Source organism: Taurulus bubalis (assembly GCF_910589615.1).
Source record: "Taurulus bubalis genome assembly, chromosome: 3".
Classification (NCBI taxonomy): Eukaryota; Metazoa; Chordata; class Actinopteri; order Perciformes; family Cottidae; genus Taurulus; species Taurulus bubalis.
In genome coordinates, this window is record NC_136591.1 from 20,568,983 (window position 1) to 20,593,791 (window position 24,809).

Below are 24,809 nucleotides of genomic sequence, written 5' to 3' on the forward strand. Positions count from 1 at the left end.
TAGAGCTAAACACAGCAAAATAATGGTATACATTCATTTATATAAATTAGGTTATCTTATTATATATTTATATATTCAAGATGACTGTACAGTACATGTGAAGATGAAACAAAAAAGTTTATGTTAAAACAGTTTTAACTATTTATCAGTGTAATATACACCAATGGTCAACTTTCCAGAGGAGTCAACTGGAACACGTCTTCATTCAGATCCAGGTCACGCATTGTTCAAATCTTCCATTGTTTTGGAGCTGATGCTTTGTTTCCTGTGGGAGACGTCAATGCAATTAGTTACATAGTTACATTAGTAGCAACTTAGCACGTTTACTCAAGTTAAATTTGGAAGAACTTGAATATCTTTTTCTTTTTCTACTTCTGCTTCACTGCCTTTTAGAGGCAAAAATTTCACTTTTTTACTCGACTACATTTATCTGACAGCTAGAGTTATTGTTTGATTTAATGATTATGATTTCACAAAGAGAACATGTAAACACTTTAACAAATATGCAACACTGGATATTAAACTACCATAACAGTGTAGGAATTAGTTCAAATCAACTCGACTAAAATACTATAATATTTAAGAAATTCTTGCATTTAATGTTTCAATAAGAATGATCCCATAATGAAGTAATATGATTTTGACATTTTGCATAATATTTTGAGTACATTTCACTCCCAATACTTCTGTACTTGATCTAAAATTAACATTTGGACTACAGGACTTCATTACATTTAGCTGACGCTTTTATCCAAAGCGACTTACATTTTTGCTCTATACACCGCAGACACAGCAACGGGCAGCAATTAGGGGTTAAGTGTCTTGTTCAAGGACACAACAACACAGACTTAGCCACCGTTCTGTTGTAGATTTTAAGTCTCAAACCTCAGACAAACTTTCTTTCGGATGACGTCTTCAGGGTTAAAGAAAAAAAAATCCCCCCAGAGCTACAGAAGATATCACACAACCATATTTGCCGGCTGAATGTAGCTCCTCGTGACAAGTAAACTGAATCTTGTGTAAAATTTGAGTTTTTTTATTATCAGCTCACCGCAGCTCATCCAGGCAGAGTCTGTTCCTGAGCCGAACGTCCTCGCTGATGGGATAGAGCAGCAGGATCATTAACCCCGTGACGATGAAGGCCACTGGGGCAGCACCAATCAGCAGCTTCAGGGTGTACACTACGGGAGCCGGCTGCTTGCAGGCGCCAGTATCATACCCTGCAAATCTACACACAAACACACACACACACATGCAGAGATCCAATTTAAACACAGATCACAGGAAAATCGACATCCCGGCCTGACGCTGCAATACTGCAAACGAGCCAACTGCACACCTTTCACATAATGAATCACACATCGGGTCCGGGGTTAATGCATTCCTGCAAGGTACCGTGACACACCGGGTGCAGATGCAGGGCATCGCGGAGTGTGTAAATTAATGGAGCATGTGTGTGTGATAGGAAGGCTGACTTACTCCAGGCAGAGGGTGGACACTCCCAGGGAGATGCCCGACGCGAACTTGGTGAAAAACACGTAGAAGGAGTAAAAGATGGCCTCGTGGCCTTTACAGTAGGGGTTGGCCAGCCTGAAGTCATCCACCACGTCTGGCAACATCGACCTGAATTACACACACACACACACAGAGTTGAGGACACACTAATCTGTGGTTTTGTTTTTGTGCAGGATTTCTGGAGCACGTGTCCTTGCCTCAGACCTCCCTCGCGCTCTTCCTTTGACCGTCTTATACAAATTGGCAGCTCCTTTTATAGCCCTCCGATAACCCGGTGGGCTTAAATTACAGCGCTAATAACGCGATTAGATGGTGAGCAAGACAAACAATCGCCCTCTTTCTAAATAAACCTGCCCCCCTGTGGGAGGCCCCTGTAATTTGGGGTTTGAGGGAGGGTCCTTGTAGATGCCGAAGAAGACTGCTGTATTAGCTCTGTGGCGGTGAGGAGGATTTATAGTCGACGTCGCCTCTAATTCATAAAAATGACATCACTTTCGTGACCTTGAAGTGACCTTAAGTGAATGGACAGGAACGTACAGGCCCCGGGTCACCGCTAACAGCAGGTTTTGTGCCGTGTCACCGTTTGACTAATGGCACTCTGCATCAAATCTAAAGGGGGAACAACATGAGCAGTCCAACCAGACTGTTACATAAACCATGTCAGAGGCTTAGTGGACTTTGAATATTTCAAGGATGTAAATCCATATTCTACTGTAAGCTGGAGCATATTTATTTATTTTTAAATCCTCATTGGGGGCACATGAACCTTGCAAATGGCAGAGAGTCACAAATAGCTCCGACACAGACGGACTCTCAAATCTAACAACAACAAAGAGTCTGTGGTCCACTTGGCTGCCTGCTTTTCAAACTGCTAATGTATATCTAATGAAAGATTATTTAGCTCAGATGTTTAGATCTTATTTATTTGGTGTTTTTTAATTAGTGTTGATTCTATTTGTCCCGTAAAAAGAGACATTTCTCTTGAGGAATAACGTGGGAAGACCTTTTTTATACATTACTCGGTCTTCTGTCTTTAAGTCCTTAGATTTATCTAGATCACGATATGAAAGCTTCCCTGTTGTTTGAAGTGGAGATAACCCATTTCCCCCTATTTTCTGGTGTTTGTTTTCTCCTTTTCTTTTGTAAAATATATCTAAATTGGGACAAATTTTCTTTTTTTTTTTTTAAAGGCAAGAAAAAGCGATGACCATCCTGGGTGGAGTCTTACCATGGCAACAGGAGCGAGGCGGCCACACTGAGGCCAGAGGAGACGGCCACGACGTAGGCCACCACCACATTGGGGATGAAGACCAGCATCAAGGTGAAGGGCATGATCCACTAGAATTAACAGAGGAATAACAAAAATGTTTCTTATAGACAAGAATGCCACATTCCCATCTACATCCACAAGATGGCACAAACATCAAAGTGTTGGCGGTAAAAACAAACCAAAATAATAATAAAAAAACAGTATACTCACTGTGATGCCGCAAAAAGCTGCCGTCTTCTTCCCAAACCGCTGCAGAAACCACTGCCACACCGGGATGCTTATCACTGCAGAAACCTGTGTGAGCATGAGCAAGGGGATCACATGAATAGAAGTGAGTTTTGAGTGTGATTCAGTCTTTGTCAGATATCAGATGATGCAGTTTCCATATGTGCATAATGATAAAGCTCATTGTAGGTGTGTGCAAATGTGCAATGAGGCGAGATTCTAACAGTCATACAAAAAGTAGTAGAGTTATAAAGTGACAATGTATGCAATGTTGCTGCAGTTGATTGCTGCTTTACTTTTGTGTTTTACATGTCAAGAGACATGGCATATCTTTGTGAGGTGCATCACTGTACTCACCAGGATGGTCAGCACAATATTCTGGAAGTGATCCCTCAGGTCGGCAGCGTAAGTGCAGAAGAGGACGAAGTTGCTCTGGACCAGCTGCAGAAATCAGAGATGAAACTCTCAGATATTCACATCTTGTCCACTCAGCACTGTCGTCAAACGCTGCCGACGGCGTTTTGCCGGTGATTCATTCCCACCCCGGGGGCCTCAGCGGGGACGACAACTGACACCGCCGCTGAGACAAGGGATCGCAGATACATATACGGAAATATATCCAATGCAAAAAGTTGGAGCAGTCTGCAATAATTCGAAGCGGCCTAAACCCCAGGTGTCAGAACTGAAACGTCATGCTACGGGTGACGAACCAGCGAGAACTCTCGACAGACTTGAAAACACACTTTGAACCGCGAGCCTTCGGTAAGTGCTCTTCTACTATCGACCACATTGACATCGAGCATTCCTGTCAGGATGCAGGACTCATCATTTGCCTCTGAGAAGTGCTTCAATAACAAAATGTGTTTTTTTTTCTTTCTTTTTTTACCTGAATGGCGACAGTGATGAAGAGGAACGCAGCGGTCAGAGTCAGGTACGGCCCGTGTCTCATCACCAGGATGAAGCCCTGGTGGAACGGGATCTGCTTTTCTGTCCTCGGGGCGTACGGATCTGAAACGGGTTTGACGTGGAGTTAGGGTACGAGTGCAGAATATGTGGAATAACCAATTGTAAGAGGGGGGGCAGCTGCATTACAGTGGATGCTGTTTGTGATTTGTAATATAGATCAGAGGAGGAGGGCAAACGCTGGAGGATCTCCAAACAGTTCAATGACACTCTCACACTGTGAAGGAAAAGTGAAAAAGATGCGAGAAAACACAGAATGTTGCAGTTATGTGTGACCCTTGGCTACTAATTTCATCTCTGACTCTACTGGTTCGAATCCAAAATGTGTTCCCCAAATGTGGAATATGGCTCATTAGGGCTGCAACTAACACCACCTTTTATCACTGATTTATGTATGGCTTATTTCTTTTAATTAGTCATTAGTCTATAAAATGCAGGAAGAAAAAAAACGTCCCCAGAGCCCAAACAGTCCAAAATCAAATGATATTCAATGTGAAATGTTGTAAAATATATATATATATATTTAATTTGAGAAGCTGAGATCCACTACGTCTGGCCCTTTGCTTGATGATTGATTAGCACATTTGTGTTGCACTTCAATAAAGTGCGGGAACAGATAAAAAGCAGACATTAAACCAACTGATTTGACGGATGAGTAGTCGCACAATTTTTTATCCCTTTAAAAATGGAGCAAATTTTTTTTTAATTGGGTAAAGTTGCTTACCCAAACTGTAAAAGGACTTTATGCAACCATAATGTCTATTTTAATAATATTGGTATTATAATAAACAGTAACACTTGTGAAATATTGTTCAGATGTGTTAATACCACTGTATATGTTACTGGTTAAGAGTAAAGAAGATGGCACACAGCCCTAGGAACCCTAAGAAGGGGACCTTAAGGCCCAAAAGGATTTATGAGCGTGGAGTTGGTGGAGTGAAGTAATTGTTTCCCTGAATCAGTCCCAAAAGACCCACAAGCCTCACCGTCTCTCTCTTTGACTCCCAGGAACATCACCACGGTGCAGACGAGGAACACGCCTCCGATCACACCGGCAGCTATCATGTACATCTCCTTCTGCAGGAGGGAGAGAGAGAGAACACACACATGTAGCAGCAACAATCCATCTCTTCTTACACGGCCGGCACGAAGCCAGTCTATTCTGAGCCTCGTCTCAATCTTTAATTCATAATGTCCTCAAATGCCTAAAAAATTGAAGCGCTTTCATTTCACCGCGCTTATACGTCAATCGGCAGCGTGATTTAGGGCCTTTTCCCCCGTGTTTGTTTTTCCCGGTATCGGTTTAAATAGCAAACTTCGCCGCGGGCTTTTTTACTGTACAAATATGAGCATAAACAGCAGAAAAAAACCTCAAGTACAGCTGCATCCTAAAATACCGTTTAACGCTGCACCTCGACAGGAACCGCGCCGCCTGACACAAACCTCTTGTTTGTTTGCTTCTTTTTTTTTCCATGTGGCTCAGCCATTTTGGGTCATTATTATTTATGCACATCAAAATACACCCTGTTTTTCGAAGGGCAGACCCCAGACGGTGTGCCACCCCTCCACCGATGCGACCGCGGAGGAATTTAGCGGGTGGCTGCAGAGGGTTTGGATAAGGTTCACCCAAAATCCAACCATTTGAAGCCCAAATAGCTCCAGCGCGCAACCTAAATCCAAACGCGGGACAGTTTGGACTCGTTTCATCCTCGCAAACAAGCGACATGCTGGACTCTTTGGGCAGAAGTCGTGTTTATCTCACAGCTCTGCAAAAACTGAATTGTTCCTTTCCCCTCCAACTTCCTGCTGAACTGCAGCAAAAAAAAACAACACACTCATATTGCATCTGGAGGGGCTCCTTCCAACTGTTGCGGCTGGGATATAAATAGGCCTAATGACTTACAGGCCGTGGAGACCCCTCAGTGAGGGGGCCACCGTTTTGGAGCCTGGCGTGATGGAGGAACCCCCTCTTTTGTGGTTGATGAGAGGGTAGCCGGCTCCACATATCTCCTTTCAATCCCATAGGTTTAGTGGGTTAAAAACACGAGGCCATTTTGGGATGTCACAACCTAAAGACAGTCTGTAAATATGGACCCAATTTTCGAACAATCCTCCTTTTCATTCAGCGCTGCTGGATTCCCCCCCACCCCTCTGGATATTTGCATCAAGCTCCAAGTTAAGTGAGAATGCTGATGACAGTCCGAAGTTTGTTTTCAAAGCCACTCGTGGCCTACTTTGAGCACACCTGGGCTCCTGGTATGACACTCACCGAGTGTGACAGGTAGTCCTGGGAGCGCACCAGGCGCCTGACGATCTCTGCCCCGCTGCTGTTGCCAAGGTAACCGGCGGACACGTTGTGAGGCGGGCAGTGCTTCAGAGTGTGAGCGCTGGCCACGATCTGGCCCTGGATGGCGGCGCCCACGAGCGTCCCCAACACCTCCATGGTCATTCCTGGGCAACAACAACACAAATAAAGATGCTTTCCATCAGTCCACTGCCCTTCAAAGAGACTCACAGGTTTTTAATCTGGACTGGCGCAAGAGAAGAAGAAGAAAATGCACATGTGAATGCAGCTGCTTTTGATGCATATTAAAAGAGCTCACGGTAAGCAGTGGCCGAGTCTCGTTCCTTCTGGTCCGTGCTCAGGAACATGGTGAGAGCAGAGTAAGGCACGTGGAAGCACTGCAACGGAGCAGAAAGACACAATTATGGCTCGGGGTGTATAATAAATACAAGTCTGGCACAGCAGCATCACGTCTCATGAGGTGGAAGAAAGACAATGAATTCTGAGTTTGTTCATTTACTTCTTAGCGTGGCAGCATGGCTCTACTACTTGGTCGCTCCACCACTTTGGTCCAGGCCAAAGGATTGGGCACATTCATGGTCCCCACATGGTGAATGTAATGATTCCCTCTCGAGCACCACCACAGAGTTGATATTTGCGTTTTTTGAGTGAAATAACTCCAAAGCTTATGGATTGGATTGCCATAAAATTTGGTACACACATTCATATTCCCTTCAGGGTGAATTGTAACCGCACTGGTTGTTCCTGATCGTTTGATCTCTAGAGCCATAATCAGGTCAAAATTTTGATTTGTCCAATTACTGGTTAATGACTAAATACCAGCGTTGGACAGCTACTCAGTGGCGCATGCAGCAAAAAATACGTTTGGCTTCCGAGTATACAATTCAGATAAAATTGCACAGATATTCCACGTATTCGTGTGGACAGAGGGAATAAAGTAACTCTGGATTCGGCTATTAGTGCATTTACAACTTTTAGGACCCAGTGATTTAAATAAGGGCTGTTCAAGTGTTCGTACTGGGAAAATGATTTACTTCAAAATGATGTGAGTCTATGGGGGAAAGTATTTTGAGGCCCTATGGGAAATTGTAACTCCACCATTTGGGCCACGATGTAAAATTAGCTGCAAAGCCCCACGCTGGTTTGTGAAATATCTCCAAAAGTGATGACCTCCCCATAAGATGCTGCATACCAGCTGAACACGGTCATTGTGAGCGTGTCAGCATTCACGTGGAAGCGTTTGTGTAGCTCGGCTTCTCCGAGCCGCCGGCGTGACTTCCCCCTCTTTTTGGTCTAGCGTCTCACATTTTGACTCACAATCAAATGGGAACACCCAAGATATGTTTAGATGTCTTTAATCTACAAGTGGCTGAGAAAATGCAAAAAGAAAAGAGAGAAAGATAGAAATATATCAATCTCTGCAGTTTCCATGTCGACCGACCTCAGCTCTCTGTTTCCCTCTTTGCTTACCACCTCTCCCAGAGAACAGACGAGCAAACCGAGTCCTGCTTCACTTTGTAATTTACACAAGGGCCCAGTCAGCACTGCGGAAGCCGCGACCAAAATAAACACGGCCGTGGAAGGATTTTTTTTTTTCTCCAGCCGCCAGTTCTAAACAGCATGTCATTTACTGGACGCAAAACATTTATAGTTGTGAACCTGCTTAACCGTCCCCGCTGCAGATGGAAGTGAGAACTAATAAATCGGATAAGAGCCCCCATTATAGCTTGATTACATAAACGGATGATGTATCGCATCCTAACCTCTGTTTACAGACCGCGGCCCTCTGAAGAATGATGGCAGCTGGCCTCTTCCAAAGCACACACACACACACACACACACACATACACACATACACACACATCCAGAGACAATGAAGGCGTGCTAAAAGTGGTAACCAGCATTTACCCAGCAGGAGGTTCCTGGCAGGGCTGCCCGTATACTTATCAAGTAGTTAGAATGACATGCCATCACAGCCCGCCGCAGTGTGACTGCAGCGGGCTGCATGTTGGATGGGTAACCCCGGAGCAGATGGATGAGTGGTCTGGGCCACAATAACAAAAGGCAACCTAAATAACTACGCTTCCCCTCTGAGGTGAGAGCTCCGAGCTCTGATCTGCTGCTTGTCTCACAAATCAAAGTACAAACCCCACCGGGAGTCCGGCATGCGACGACTGTAATCATCTCCACTTTGTTGTTTGCTGGATGTCTGCAGCATTCAATCTATATTGTCACGTAACGCGTCTTCTGCGATTTTTTTAACACCCGTCTCCCCGTCCACTGAGCGATGTGAAAGATTCCCCAAAAACATCAGAACGAAACCCCTGAAAAGAGCACTCGCACTCACAGTGATGAGGGTTTGGTAGAGGCAGTAGAAGCCGAGGTACCAGAAGAACCTGCCGCTGATGAAGGGAGGAACGAACCAGAGGTAGAAGTAGGAGACCACCAGGAACGGAGAGCAACCCACCATCCTGCAGAAAAAACACACACACACACACACACACACACAGACGCAGACGCATGTCAGGAGAAGCACACACATATGGTAGTTGCATCTCAAAATGTGACGGGTCGAAGCAAATCTCCAATTAGCCGCCATCCCCATCATCAGAGGTGGGATGGCGGCGGTTCTTCTTCGTGGCAGCGGAGCGTTCAAACCGGGCCATATTTCTTGTGGATTACAGCAAGGCTAAACTGACAGCTAAATGATTGTGTTGTAAGTATGTCGGGGAAGCAGGGAAATACCACAATATTTCAAACCCTTCACACACAAATACATGAATATGCAGTACACACTCAAGTGAATGCCGCGTGAAGCAGTTCTGCTGCGTTGTACAGTTTTTTTGTGTAGAACTGAGAGTGATCGGGTACACGGGCCGTGTACAAATCACAGGTAAACAACCGGTGTGTGTCGTTACGGTTAACGCAAACAGCTGTGTGTTTTGATGTGATGCCAAAAAAATGGGCAGATTATAGAGCATCAACAGCACGACTCGTCTGCAAACGCCAATATATCATATTTTTGCAAGAGGAAATGCACTTTGTTTGTCATGAGCTGTGTGTAGGGACTTACACAGCTGCATGTTTGCAGGTATAGAACAAGGGGCGATGGGATTTTGGTGACTGTGACAAAAAAAGAGGGTTCTGAACTCTGACCCACTCCGGCTGCACCAGGAGTTGTTGAACAGAGAAAGTGGGAGAAAAAGGCAGAGGTAGTGGTCATTTCTAGCATCGTCCACCTCACTCTCCTTCTGATTGTTTCGCTCAGACAAAGGAGGCCGACAACGCTGGTGCTGCAGTATTGACCGCTCGGTCATGGGAGCGATGAAAGGGCCCCCCGGAGAGAGGGTAGGGGGGGTTGATGAATGGGGTTCAGAACCTTCCTGCAAGATGACTGTGTGTGTTTCAGATGACTCACATGTTTCCTCCCACGTTCACACCTGTCCCCCCGATCGCTCTGCACACGTCTTAATTAAGCCGAGGCGGGCTGATGGGACGCATACTTCTCTGACTTGTTCCTGCGGTGCTTTAATTAGATGCTGTGCGGTGGAACAGAGGGGATTTAGAGGAAGGTTAGCGGGTGAGAGAGCGTGCTTTCTTCGGTGACTTTGAGATTTAGCATTCTCTCTCGGTCCACTGCATTTCAGTGAGGAGGAATATTTTACTTTTCAAATTTAGATTTTACACAAAATACAATCTAATGTAAAAGATTAAAGCATGTGGTATTAATCAATCAATCTAATAAACATATTGTATCATGATACACAATGTCGGGGTCAAAGGGCCAAGTATTTTGCTCATAATACTTCATTTTTCATTGTTGTATTTGTACTTTTACTGCAGTAGAGGCTTTCTTCCTCCACCATCACTGTCACCTTGTTTTTCATCTTCTATGGAAAACTTTTTTTTTTAAAGGTTCTCCTTGCCACTGGGATTGTGCATCATACTACAATCACACAATAATAAACAGGGCAACACCTAAGAGGGCGGTTTTTTTGGGTCGCTAAAGAAGATAGAAATCACTTCCTGCCGGTTGGGGACTTTCCCAACAGGGTCAAAACTGAGGGAGTGTCTTGCAATCTCTTCCCAAATACTAATGAGCCCACATTTAAAATACCCTCATATACACTACACAAAGTATTCACTTGGGCTCACATACACACACACACACACACACACACACACACACACACACACACACACACACACACACACACACACCTGCAGCTTCCTGTGAGTAATCAAAGGTGATATAACCGCCATCAGCAACTGTGGTGGGCGAGCGGGCCACAGTGGACCTGGTCCCCCTCCAGCACTGTCAGCTCGTATGTACATAATCTATACGGTTTATAATGCAGTAGGCATTAGATACTGAATGTGCAATTACAGTAAGTGGCACGCTAGTGTGTTCAAAAGACATATACTGCACACACACACACACGTACGCGCAGCCGCTTATAGGATAATCTGTGCAAAAATGGTGACTTGTGGTAATAGCTTCGTATAATCCGCAATCGTAGCGCCACGAAGAATCATTTCCCTGAGAGGTCGTGAGGGACTTTGCATCTTGCGCACAAAGACAGCTGGTTGATGCTCAAAAGTGAAATGAGGTGTCACACAGATGTCATGAAATGCAATAGGGGAGGCACGCTGTGGCGACGCCGCTCATGAAGAAATGCAGATGAACTTCCTCGTCTTTTGTTGTCTGGCCTCAAACGGCGGGAAAAAATGTAAATGAATAAACCAGCCGACACCCTTTGAAGTGTACACTGTGTAAAGCTTATCAAAGGGAGCGTCGAGAACAGTGTAATTAAAGCACAAAGGTTATTTATTCAGCCCGATCCTCAGGTGACAGGCCTGAAAATAATTTGCACGAAAAAATAAACATCCGAAACTAGAGCACATTGAGTTTTTTTTTGTTTGTTTGGACTTTGCGCAAACATTAACATGATGTCACGACCGTAGTCATAATTATGCCTGAGAGAGTGGGAGAAAACCCAAACAAGGTTTCATAACGTCATCTACAAATTGCAGTCACTTCTGTGTGTCAACAGCAGCACCTGACTGTGTTTTAAGGGCCCTATTTCTCGTACCTGGCTAAACAAAGTCAAGCAAATGTCCTAATCTCCATCTTAAATTAGCGAGATGATTGACATCAGGCTATCTGGGTTTCTTCACGGCTGATCCGCGCTGAAACGGTCTCGTTAATTCTAGCCAGACGTCAGTCATCTGGATAAATGCGCGCGCCCGCTCCTCTTCAGAAGGGATAATAATCGAGCACTGACACCACGATGTTCTAACAGTACAATGGCAAATAAACTCAGAGGAACCTCTTTTTATTTCTCTAATGAGAAGCAGGAGATGATCATGAAGGCATATGAGGAAGTCAATACCGTAGTCATTCACAGCAAACGCGTTGCGAATATTCCAACGTTTTTGCAACATTGTTGCCGTGAACGCAACTTTAACATCGCCCCCCGCTGCGAGACATAAGCGTCGCAAATATATCAGACAAGTTAAATGCGTCAGTGTTGAGAAAATGTATCGGCAAATTTGAAGTGCTTCATCACCCAAATCAATCAGATTATATTTACAAATAAATATATACTTATGAGGATATATGTACTGTATGCACGTATGAATCATGTACTATACATGTGTATATGAGTTTGAATATGTGTATGGGCGGATCAGTATGTATGTATTATTCATAATCAGAAATTCAATCAATTGAAGCAGTGAAAATAAATTATGTGTGATTCTCTGTATTCTCATCACGATCACCTTAATCATGTTCTACAATAATGATATGTATGATGTACTAATAACACTGTCATATAATTATGAGTGCTTTCAACACATGCATAAGTTTCTTAAGAACTAAATAAACTTAAGAACAGCGGCCTGCAGCGGCTGATAGTCTGTGTCTGAGACGGGCGATCAGCTGCGCCTGTGGTGATCAATGTCCGCGGCTCGAGAAGCTTTCGTAAATAAATTATTTCTTGCCGGCAAAATCTATATCGCGGCGTACAGGAAGTCATGATGATGTAAAGGATGGATCCTGGCGATCTGAAAGAACTCTCTCCCTATAAAACCAATATAACTAATATCGCTCCTTCATCAATGAGGAAGTGAGCTGCCTTTTTTGTCCGTGGGAGTGGCCAGTTTATCCAGTGAATTTCAGTAAGCCTGCCCGGGAGCAGGTTTAAATTTTTGGATGTGTTGCTATGGTGATTTATCTAAGCTTGCTTCGAGAAACCGAGAAAGCCTGACCTACGTCATCTTATCCTGACAATTAGCCCGCTAACTCAGTAAGCCAGGTACAAGAAATAGGGCCCAAGTCTATCAGCTTAGATAAAGAATGTGTTATTATTATTATTATTATTATTATTATTGCTTAATTCATTCAATTGCTTATATGTCTCTTATATCATTCTTTTTTTCTCTTAAAGGTTGAATTATAGTTCCCATTATAGTTCTTCTGTGGCAATATCTTGACAGATATCTTAACCGTCTTATCATTCCTATTTGTGTGCAATCAGGGCCCTATTTCTCGTACCTGGCTCAACAAAGTCGAGCAATGTCCTATTATCCAGCTTAAATTAGCGAGATGATTGACGTCAGGCTAACTCGGTTAGATCCGTGCTGAAACGGTCTCATTAATTCTAACCAGACGTCAGTCATCTGGATAAATGCGCGCGCCCGCTCCTCTTCAGAAGGGATAATAATCGAGCACTGACACCACGATGTTCTAACAGTACAATGGCAAATAAAGTCAGAGGAACCTCTTTTTATTTCTCTACTGAGAAGCAGGAGATGATCATGAACCCATATGTAAAAGTCGATACTTTAATCATTCACAGCAAATGCGTTGCGAATATTCCAACGTTTTTGCAACGTTGTTGGTGTGAACACAGTTTAACAGCCCCCAGTTTAACAGCTGCGAGACATAAGTGTCGCAAATATATCAGACAAGTTAAAGTTGCGTCAGTGTTGAGAAAATGTATCGGCAAAGTGCTTCAACACCCAAATCAATCAGATTATATTTATTTAAAAGTAGTATACAAATAAATATATACTTATGAGGATATATGTATGAGTTTTAATATGTGTATGGGCGGATCAGTATGTATGTATAATTCATAATCAGAAATGTAATCAATTGAATATGTACGATGTACTAATAACACTGTCATATAATTATGAGTGCTTTCAACACATCCATAAGTTTCTTAAGCGCTAAATAAACTTAATAACAGCAGCGGCTGATAGTCTATGTCTGAGAGACGGTTAATCAGCTGCGCCTGTGGTGATCAATGTCCACGGCTCGAGAAGCTTTCGTAAATAAATAATTTCTTGTCTGCAGAATCTATATCGCCGCGTACAGGAAGTCATCCTGATGTGAGAACGGATCTTGGCGATATGGAATAACTCTCTCCCTATAAAACTAATATAACTAATATCGCTCCTTCATCAATGAGGAAGTGAGCTGCCTTTTTTGTCCGGTGGGAGTGGCCAGCTTATCCAGTGAATTTCAGTAAGCCTGCCCGGGAGCAGGTTTACATTTTTGTCTGGATTGCTATGGTGATTTATCTAAGCTTGCTTCGAGAAACCGAGAAAGCCAGACCTACGTCATCTTATCCTGAAAATTAGCCCGCTAACTCAGTAAGCCAGGTACGAGAAATATGACCCAGATGTTTTTAATCTGATTTTCAAGTAAAAGGAGAAAAACAATGACTGTGTCAGTGCAATTACAAAGATGGAGTTCCCCTCCACAGTATGAGCGGGGAGCTCACCAGGGCATGAGTCTGCCAATCTTGGTCCATCTGCTCTTCGTAATGAAGAAGCCGACAACAGGGTCGGTCACGGCCCCCCAGGCTTTTCCGATGAACAGCACCATGGAGGCCTGGAAGGCGTTGATCTGAGAAGCAGAAGGGGAACAGAGTGGCGTGAAAAAAAAAAAAACACATGCATAACCGTTTGCTTCTCATATACAGGAGGCAGGAGCCACACACGCACACTGTTTCCTCATTGTCAAATACATTACCTGAGCCACGTCGAGCAGGTAGATCTGCAGGAAGAAGGCCGTGGCGCTGCCAGCCACCTCCTTAGGCGCGCCACCGATGGCGAAACACAGCTTGCTGGAAAATGTCAACTTCTGGCCCAGCTCGGTCTGCGGAGACAGAGGTGAGAACACATTTATTTTAAGATAACGGCAGGTCAGTGATGCTAATGAGCAAATTAACTTTTCTCCAGTGCAAGCGATCCGGCAAAGACTCTCATTCGAGAGATAGAGGATGCTCCGATGCTGAGAAACGCTTGCTGTCACGAAACACACACAGTGGAACTGCTTAGCGTGGTTTAAACTGAGTGTGCGGTAATTGCTTTCTGAAACGGTTTTGCCAAACGGTTTTGCCAAAGCCAATAGGCGAAATTGAAAAGAGTAAATTCAGATATTGAGTAAACATATCCGCCAGGAGGATCATGCAATCAGTCGCATGTGTGCATCCTACTTTTGCTCATATTTCATCATTTTAACTCCGGGAATGGGGAAGTGAGGTCACTTTGTGAGCCAATTAGTCACAACATGATAAACAAGTTTCTTAGTTCTCTATAAGAATCAAAGCCCACATAAACTTTAGACTGCTTCCCAGACACACCAGAGGTGAAGCGAGGTGTGTCACTTTTAAACTAATAAAGCCACAAGACACACACACACACACACACTTATGACTCATAAATATTGTAGTCATTTATATTCGTTCAAATTCTATTTCAGGTGCTCCTAAGATAACATTCCTCCTCATCTTCATGTCGCAACCGTTCGGTGGTTCAGTAGAATGCAAAGAAAAGCAGAGGGTAGTCTGTAACGATGATGTATGTTGATGATGCGGAGACGTTGTGAATTACACTCCCTAAAAACACACACACACAAATAGACTACAATTGCAACATTAGATCATCAATCTTCCTGTATCTTTGTCTCCCTAAAAGACTCACTCTAACAGGAAAGAGAGATCCTAATGTATAAAATATGTGTGTGTGTTAAATAGATAGAGGATCAGGAAGAGCCAGCCCCCACACACATAAACACACACAAACACACACACACACACACACACACACACACACACCTCGCTGGCTGTTTGCATTGTGGTCCGTCTGCTCAGACACTGAGGCCCATGGAGGAGCCGGACAAACCCACCGAATCATCCACGGCTCTGTTTCCCCTCACCGTGCTGTGCCAAAACCATCAGACACGTGACTGTGTGTGTGTGTGTGTGTGTGTGTGTGTGTGTGTGTGTGTGTGTGTGTGTGTGCATGTGCGTGTGTGTGTGTGTGTGTGTGTGTGTGTGTGTGCAAGCAAGAAGGGGAAAAAGCTTTCATCTTCACACATGAATAAGACGGGTCACCACAGTCTGGGGAGCCCAATATATTTACGACATGTCTCCAGGGACGGCTGTGCACAACCTTTGCCTGTTCCCCCGATTCTGTATAACCTTTGGTGTCAGTTAGACACACACACACACACATACACACATACACACATAAGTGTCACTCCACATACAGTGCTCCCCCTCCAGCCAAGAGCTTCAAGAAAGAGGGAAAAAGAAATCACCAAAGTAACCGCAGCCGCGACCGGCACACTGTTATTATCCAAACCCACGTCTTCCCTTCCTCCTTTTTCGTCGCCCCATCAATACACGGAGGGGTTCGAGAACGACAATTACCCGGAGGTTGGGTGTGTAATTATTCAATCGCAAGACAAGCAGGTCAGAGGTAAGTAAAGGCTGCGCGGCGGTTCTGACTTCAAAACTCTCTCTTCTTCCACTCTCACTGCAATTACCCCTAATTGGAGAGAGAAAAATTAATGTCTTTGGTGTCTGGAGAATTCTGCTTATCTGATGATGTGCAAAAATACTCCATCTCTCTCTCTCTCTCTCTCTCTAGCTCTCTCTCTCTCTCTCTAGCTCTCTCTCTCTCTCTCTCTAAACTCTCATTCTGTCTCCAAACACAAACTCTCAATCTTTCATTTCTGCGTTCTTATCATCAAAGGGGATAAACAGGATATCCCTTCTGCTGTTGTCTGCATGCACATATAGCATCACACTATCTCTCTCTCACACACACACACACACACACACACACACACACACACACACACACACACACACACACACACACACACACACACACACACAATTCAACACACCACAGACAGAAACAGTGGCTCTGACTGAAGGGAGCATCTGCAAAGTTAAGACTGTCAACAAGCCAGGGACAAGGACAGATAAGACTAATCTCTCTAGTTAATGAATCCTTAACCGCCGGAGGGGAAACAATTTAAAGTGTTTGAACTGCAAGTGATTTCAATCAGGATGGAGGACAATGCGAGTGCAAAGAAAAGGAAGGGGGAAAGCTAAGCTATATTCTCCAAATAAAATGTGTAAACTAAACTGGAAAAAACAACAACCCCAAAACAGCTTAAAATGTTCATTCTGTGAAGCATTTTCTGACCATTCTGGCCATCGGAGGTCATTCCAAGGAGGTTGTAGTTTACAGGAGTTGACAGAAGCTTTGTGCCGTGACTTCAGATTATGGATTATGAGCACGAACGCAAAAGGTTGATTATGTCAGCGATGGAAGCGAGCCATCCAAATGTCAACGGTCGACCGGGTGACACCGGCTAAATTCGCATGGGAAGAAGGGAGAAGCTGCTTTTCATCCTTTACGTCCCACTCTTGAATACAGCTTAAAGATTCTTTTTGTGGGCTCCGTTTCTACTCAGAAAGTCTAAGTTCTTCTAACCTTCTACATTTCTGGCAACATTTAACTCAGCAAATTTAAAGAGAAGGAATAGCAGATTTGCAGCCTTCCTGGCATGCATGAAGTTTGAAGAGAACAACTTTCTGGGTATATTTGAGACATGCAAAGTCACGGTTGTTCCCCTTGGATTTCAATGAGAACAATGATAAGCACGATGGAAGTATTGGTACTTGGAACCAGCTCTGGCCAAGAAGTGGTTCCAACATGAGCAGCTGCAGCTTAAAGGTCTTTTGGGAAAATAAAAACGACGATTTATATAATAAAATAGTTTTCTTCCAAATTACATTTTCTGAGCATCATCGAAAGACAAATGCAACTCTTTTGTTGAATATTAGGATTTAGGCATGTTGAGATAAACAATTGGTCGCGCTTGATTCTCCAGTTCTGCCATCCGGGAGGGGGGGGGGGGGGGTATTTCCGTGGTCAAATCTAAATGTCAGATATCCAAATCTATAACTCCGCTGAGTCAAAACGAAAACACAGCAGATTAGACGTAGCTTTTGGCAGAGATGAGCCAGTTGCAGATTGGGTTAGGTCGCGTGATGCGTGCGTGTGATGTAACGCGGTTTTCACGAGTCAACGCAGGGAAACAGAACACGAGTGACTAACTTCCACGGTATTGCATTACGACATTGTTTGGAAAAAAGTTGTTCTGCATATCATCATATGGTATCGACCTAAACCGTGTAAAGGCTCGGCTCTACGTCTTCACGGCCCATTTCCATTCAAAGGTTTTACTCTCATCACAAACGTATCACCTTCTGGCACTCAAAAGGCAAATGATAAATCTATGATGTGAGATAAGTCAACCCAGTCTTCTGGTGTTTGCACAATTTTAGTAAGTCATTCCTTTCCACTGTCTTTCCTCTCTTAAATCAGAAACACAAAAAGAAAAGTTGTCATCCCATCAGTTGGAAAAACCAACCTTGCTCAAGTGGAAACAAATCAACTTCAACCACCCGGTGGATTACAGTTCACATGGGAAACAATGCAGCTGATTAGTAAACAGATAAGCGGGATGAGAAAGATCCATCTCTGCTTCTTCTCTTTTGTTTTTCTCTCGCTCTCCATCCAATCAGAGGAAGTCACTCACAGCCCAACTAAGCTGCAAACAAGATGAGATTGGAAACACTCTGATTTGTGCCTCACTACACCGGACTGGTCAATAAACCAGCTGCCATGGCACATGTGACAACAACAACAACAACAACAACAACAACAACAGAAGAAGAAGAGGAAGAAGAAGGGGCACCAGGTGGTCTTACCTGCTGAGGGGTCTTGGGGAACAGCGGCTCGGTGGGCTTGGTTAGCCTCCCCGCGGAGCCCTGCGCGCCCTTCTCGCCTTTGGCCATGGCGGAGAGGCTGTGCGTGAGGCGGCAGCCGTACTTCTGCGCCGGCGTGTGCGAGTTGGTGCTGAAGTGCGTGTGACTGTGACTCCTCGTGTGAGCGAGAGCGCGGGGAGCCTGCCACTGGGCGGTGTGCGTCTGGGGCTGGAACTGGATGTGGCTCTGGCTGCGGGTGTGTGCGCAGGGCGCGCGCGTCTCTGCTCCGCAGGCCGCGGGCTCCTCCCGCCCCTCCTCCGTGACAACTCGGCCGCTTTCTGCCGCCATTCACATGCTGGTTGACGCTCTGGAATGAGGCCAGGGAGGGAGAGGGGAAAGGAAAGGGCAGAGTCAAACGGGCAGCGGTGCCACACACACACATATGCAAAAAAGAAACAAAAAAACACACAAACACACACTCAATGACAGGCATGTATAGCTGCAACATACAAGGACAAGAATGCAGGCACGCAAACACACAAAGACTTTGGATGCACGCACGAAACACATACATGGGACAATGCACAACAGAGTTGAATACAGATGCAGGAGAATGGAACACCAAGACAACACAAACACACACACACACACACACACACGCGCGCGCGAGCGTACACACACAGGCGCTCAAACTAAGCAACATTTTCCAAATATATATCATATAAATGTCAAATGTCATTCAGGTCACTATCATCTGCGGTGTTTGCGCAGCTTTGCGCAGCTGACTCCGCGTCGATGTCCCGTGCAAGAGTGCGTTAGTCTAGCCCTACTATTACTGTAAGCACATCCATAAACAACCACTGATAAGCACCTTGCTTCTACTTCTTTTCTTTTTTTCTTCTTCTTTTTTTAAAAGGAGAAAAACAGATTTGCGGTCCTACCTCTTGTTGATGGGAAAAGCTGCCACTGCTGTCAGCGGCTGTGGTCAGTTAGTTGTGCGACGATCTGCCAGCAGTGAGCCGGTCGGTCGGTCGGTCGGACGAGCCGGATGAGAAGGAGACTGCGGAGGATGGAGACCGTCTGCGCGTTTTACTCTCAGTCTGCAGTGACGGAGCGGCGCCGTGCAGCGGCCGTCACGGTGCACGGCGCATGCATGTAGGCTATGCGTGTGGCGTGCGTGCGTGCGCGTGCGTGCATCTGTGATGAGATTATGGCATGCGTGCGTTTGACACGAGCAGTGTGTGTGTGTGTGTGTGTGTGTGTGTGTGTGTGTGTGTGTGTGTGTGTGTGTGTGTGTGTGTGTGTGTGTGTGTGTGCGCGTTTTGGATGGAAAACGCTTGGACCATGTAACAGAAAGCACTGGTGTTTTGTTTAGTGAGATAGTGACGACAGCGTGCTATGTTTTAAGCATGTGGTAAACAATCATGCATTATTATGATATTCTACACTTGACAGAGTATAAAATAAGCATCATTATTGGTTCTTATATTATTCATATCACATAAGGTGTCAAAAGCAGCGCTTGGTGTTGTTTACAAACACTCACAGTGGTATTATATCAATCTGTTAGAGGAAGAAATGATCCTTTGTAGATCCCCTTGGGGAAATTCTTCTCTGCATTTGACCCATCCTTGGTTGGGGAGCAGTGGGCTACCCTGTGTGGCGCCTAGGGGGCAGCTAGGGGCTGGGTGTCTTGCTCAATGACACTTTGGCATGTGAACTATGGGGGACTGGGGATCGAGCTGGATACCTTGTGGTTGCGGGACGACCGCTCATCCCCTTGAGCTACAGAGAGTATCTTTTTAACACCCACGCAGTTAAGATAAGATAATCCTTTAACATGACGAATCTAGTTTAGTTTATTTTCCCTCCCGAAGAATTTACTTGTGCGGTTCTTCAGAACAAGGAGCTGGAAAGGTGTGCATGTGAAAACCACTAAACTGGGACGCTGTGGTATATTGAATTGGTGTTTGACTGTCACTACTATGTGTTCGGGAATGGTTGGGATGTGCAGTTGTGGATTGGACTTGTACCGCATCCTCATCTCCGTGCATTTATATTTAACAGTGATTTACATAACCCAAGAGTAGTAGAACTATAACATATGAGTAGCATAAAGCCACAACAGACACACTCAAGCATGAGTACATAGTTCCCAGACTGCATCATCATCATATAATCATGCATCATCATCATCATCATCATCATCATTATCGTTATGATGAGGTTTAAGGATCCCGATCAAGTTCAGGGACTCACAAGAACCAGATTGTCAACATTGAAGCAGTGGAGGAAGAGATCTCCAAACATTTAGTCTCCACGCCGGATCCTACATCCTTCCATTTCCAACTTCCGGTTCTGAAAGGTGAAGCCAATGCGGAAGTGCCTTAAACTTGTATTCTTTCGAATAACCACCAGGAGGAGACTCCTCTGGTTGTATAGAAGTGTATGCTTCATGTGTTAAAGCTACATTATCTCTCCTGACCACAAGGGGGAGACTCCTCTGATTGTATGGAAGTCTTTGAGAAAATTACTCTACTTCTCTCACATTGTAAACTTATGGTCTCAATCTCTAGTTTCAAGTCTTCTTCAATACAGCATGATGTTCATTTAATAAATTATGGACAGAACATAAAGCTGGGTATGCTTTAGGGCGGGACTACCTTGTGATTGACAGGTTGTCAGTCTGGGAGTTGTCTGTGTTTTTGTCTTAGAACTTAAAACCTTTCACAGTGTGTTTTCAGGGCATGAAAGTTAACTCTAACATGACAGTTGCAAAAAAGTCTTGTTCAACATTCGGTTTGTTAGCTCCACCTTCTCCTGTCACTTCTGGTTGCACAAAAATCAAGTTGCCGACGGCCAAAAACCAAGATGGCGGCGGGCTGAATGCCAAACTCTGAGCTTCAAAACGTCCGTCCAGCGTCCACGCAACAATGGGTGCATTGCGGTGATTGAGTACCTTCTTACATACCGTCTATGGTCTGAAGCAGAATGGCTTATTGAGTAAAATGTTGCAGCCTGCAATTCACAGAACTAGCATTTCATACCAGAGAGGAAAATAGAAACCTCTGGGAGTTATTGGGATTGACTTGTTTTAGCATGTCCTTCTATCTGGCATGTAAGGTAAAGTGGTTTAGCAACTAGCCCCAGAGTCCCTATATGTCACAGAGCCTCTGAAACCACATCATGCTTCATTCATTTCGTTGTCCACTTTTCTCAAACCACACGCTTAAAAAATGTAACTTTCGAGCCCTGTGACCCTGATGACATCATCATGGTTATTTTCTTCAAGCTCCCTCCATAGACACACATTATACATTTTACTGACAGGTTAAGTTGTCGTCCTCATCACCAGTAAACTGAACCTAGTGTGTCAAAAGAATACAATTTTCCTTTTTATCAATCTTTCACTTATGACATATTGAGTGCCTTTCATTTTCCCACCAAGCAGCTCCTTTTGATGCAAGACGCTTCCTCCCCACAGCAAGCCTCCCCTCAGAGCATGACAAGAAACATGCCACTGAGACCTCGGCTGGTGAACCCAGACCTCTCTGTAAACCCCGAGCATTCAAACTCCTCAACCGAAACCACATTATCGACAGCGAAGAAGGCCCCGCTGCAGTAAAAGTCCAGCATGTGACCTGCATTAGAGCGGGTATGTTTCCGATAATGCGTGAAGAGGAATGTGCAAAATGAAGAAGGTTGACGGCAGCACGAGAGTAAAAGGGTCCTTCTGAAAGGAAATGCGCGAGTTAAAGGGAACGTAATTCCCTGCATGCTTAGCCTTATTAAATATGTAGCAGAAAGTAATTGTGCTCTCTTTTATTCTTTAGCCAGACCCCCTCTGATGCCCACAGCCTGCACATTCAGGTCAAAAATCCTAAAATGTGGCCTCTAAATGTAATTCTTCAGAGGGGGATTATGCCATTCAAGACATCTCTTTCCCCTGACCTTGACCGTCCTGAGGCTGTCATCTCCTCTTCCTGCAACCACGGGCAAACACAAACCCTCTTCTGTTCGGCACACTCCCCTCCCTCACCGTTTGCTTTAAATATTGAAGATGGATAATGGCGTTTGCCTCCTTCCCGAGGCCCGGGCAGGAAGCGTGGAGACGGAGAGGCGAGCGTGCACGCTCAGTGTGAAAAGTGCACGCTCAGTGTGAAAAGCACACGCGTGCCAAGAAACACAAGATGCCCCGGTGGAAGAGCAAGGATTCAACTTAACTCGACCCCATCTGAGGGAGATTTTTGTCGGGTTTTTTTTAACCCATTGCCCACTCACTGTCGTTACACTGTCATACCATCAGATGCATGCTTCCCACACTATGTGTCTTAATGTCAAACGCTGTGAAGGTAATGGTAAGATTCTGGATATAAGAGACAGGATCGGTAATCTCCTGCCCTCGACTACTGCCGGTCCGTCCTCAGGTGGGATGGCCATGGAGGAGGCTGTGGGCCCTGCTGTGTGTCTGGATGGATTTTTTACCATCAACCTCGATCAACTGTCTTCAATGGTTTCTACTTCTAAATCGTCTACCTGTCTCCTGGACCCTGTTCCGACTAAGCTGTTTAAGGAAGTTTTACCTTTAGTTAGTGCCTCTCTACTAGATATTATCAATGGGTCTTTACTAACTGGTCATGTAACACAGTCTTTTAAAGTAGCTGTAATTAAACCTCTTCTTAAGAAGCCCACTCTGAATCCAGATGTGTTGGCTAACTACAGACCTATCTCTAACCTTCCCTTCCTCTCTAAGATACTGGAGAAGGTAGTCGCAAACCAGTTGTGTGACTTTTTACATAACAATAGTTTATTTGAGAAGTTTCAGTCAGGATTTAGAAAACATCATAGCACAGAGACAGCACTGGTGACAATTACTAATGACCTTCTAGTTGCATCAGATAGGGGACTTGTCTCTGTACTGGTCTTGTTAGACCTTAGTGCATCATTTGACACCATTGACCATGACATCTTATTACAGAGACTAGACCAGTTGATTGGTATTAAAGGTACAGCACTAATCTGGTTTAAGTCGTATTTATCAGATCGGTCTCAGTTTGTATTTGTAAACAATGAGGCCTCGGTTACCACTGCCGTTCGCCATGGAGAGTTCCACAGGGTTCTGTGCTTGGACCAATTTTATTCACCTTATATATGCTTCCTTTAGGCAGTATTATCAGAAAACACGGCATAAACTTTCACTGTTATGCCGATGATACTCAACTATATCTGTCAATCAAGCCAGATGAAATCCACCAGGTCGCCAAACTTCAAGCGTGTCTTAAAGACATCAAAACCTGGATGACCTGCAACTTCCTGCTGCTGAACTCGGACAAGACTGAAGTTATTTTACTCGGACCAGAACACCTCAGAAATCAAGTATCTGATGATATGGTTTCTCTGGATGGCATCGCTCTGGCATCTACCACCACCATTAGGAATCTCAGAATTATTTTTGACCAGGACCTGTCCTTTGGCTCCCACGTGAAACAGATATCAAGGACCGCCTTTTTTCACCTACGGAACATCTCAAAGATCCGGCACATCCTGTCTCAACGCAATGCAGAAACATTGATCCACGCATTTGTTACCTCAAGACTGGATTACTGTAACTCCGTTTTATCAGGCTGCCCTGGTAAATCCCTTGGATCTCTCCAACTGATCCAGAATGCTGCAGCTCGTGTACTAACGAGGACGCGGAAGAGAGATCACATTACTCCTGTACTAGCTGCTCTCCACTGGCTTCCTGTAAGATCGAGAATCATATTTAAAATCCTTCTCCTTACCTACAAAGCCTTAATTGGTGATGCACCATCATATCTTAAGGACCTTATAGTGCCATATTACCCCACGAGAGCATTACGCTCACTGAATGCAGGGTTACTTGTGGTTCCCAGAGTGTTAAAAAGTAGGTTGGGGGCTAGAGCTTTCAGTTATCGGGCTCCTCTTCTGTGGAATCAGCTTCCACTTTCAGTTCAGGGGGCAGGCACGGTCACCTCATTTAAGAGTAGACTTAAGACTTTCCTCTTTGATGGCGCTTATAGTTAGGGCTGTTTCAGGCTTATAGTTAGGGCTGGCTCAGGTTTGCCCTGGTCCAGCCCCTAGATATGCTGCTATAGGCCTACACTGCTGGGGGACATTTTAGGATACACTGAGCTCCTCCTTTCCTTCTCTTCCTCTTTTTGCTCCTCCTCTCCTCCTCTTCACCTCTTCTTTCTCTCCTTCTGGATAAATGATTGTCTCTTCAATGTATATTACTAACTCTACATTCTTTTTCCATGGATTCGTGGCTGCCTGGAACCAGGGGGAGGACCCCGGTCCTCCCCCTGGCCCTGCTGATACAACCATGGCCCTGCTGATGCAACTGGCCTGGAGCCGTCCTGCCAGCTGCCATGGCCCTGCTTTCTCCTCCCACTGCCCCTGGGATGCCCCTCCTCTCTACCTC

At 44.7% G+C, this 24,809-nt stretch overlaps 1 protein-coding gene across 1 annotated transcript; it reads right to left on the minus strand.

Moving 5' to 3' along the window:
• Positions 1-21: 21 nt before the first annotated feature.
• Positions 22-18,715, minus strand: mfsd2b (MFSD2 lysolipid transporter B, sphingolipid; the record flags this gene model as incomplete). The annotated part of the gene is made up of 14 exons (XM_079216219.1): positions 22-265; positions 1,052-1,228; positions 1,480-1,623; positions 2,744-2,853; positions 2,996-3,079; positions 3,368-3,451; positions 3,897-4,018; positions 4,960-5,050; positions 6,243-6,424; positions 6,577-6,655; positions 8,626-8,749; positions 14,075-14,199; positions 14,326-14,451; positions 18,371-18,715. 14 exons carry the CDS (start codon positions 18,713-18,715, stop codon positions 217-219), a joined length of 1,842 nt encoding a protein of 613 aa, XP_079072345.1. The 3' UTR covers positions 22-216.
• Positions 18,716-24,809: the final 6,094 nt, after the last annotated feature.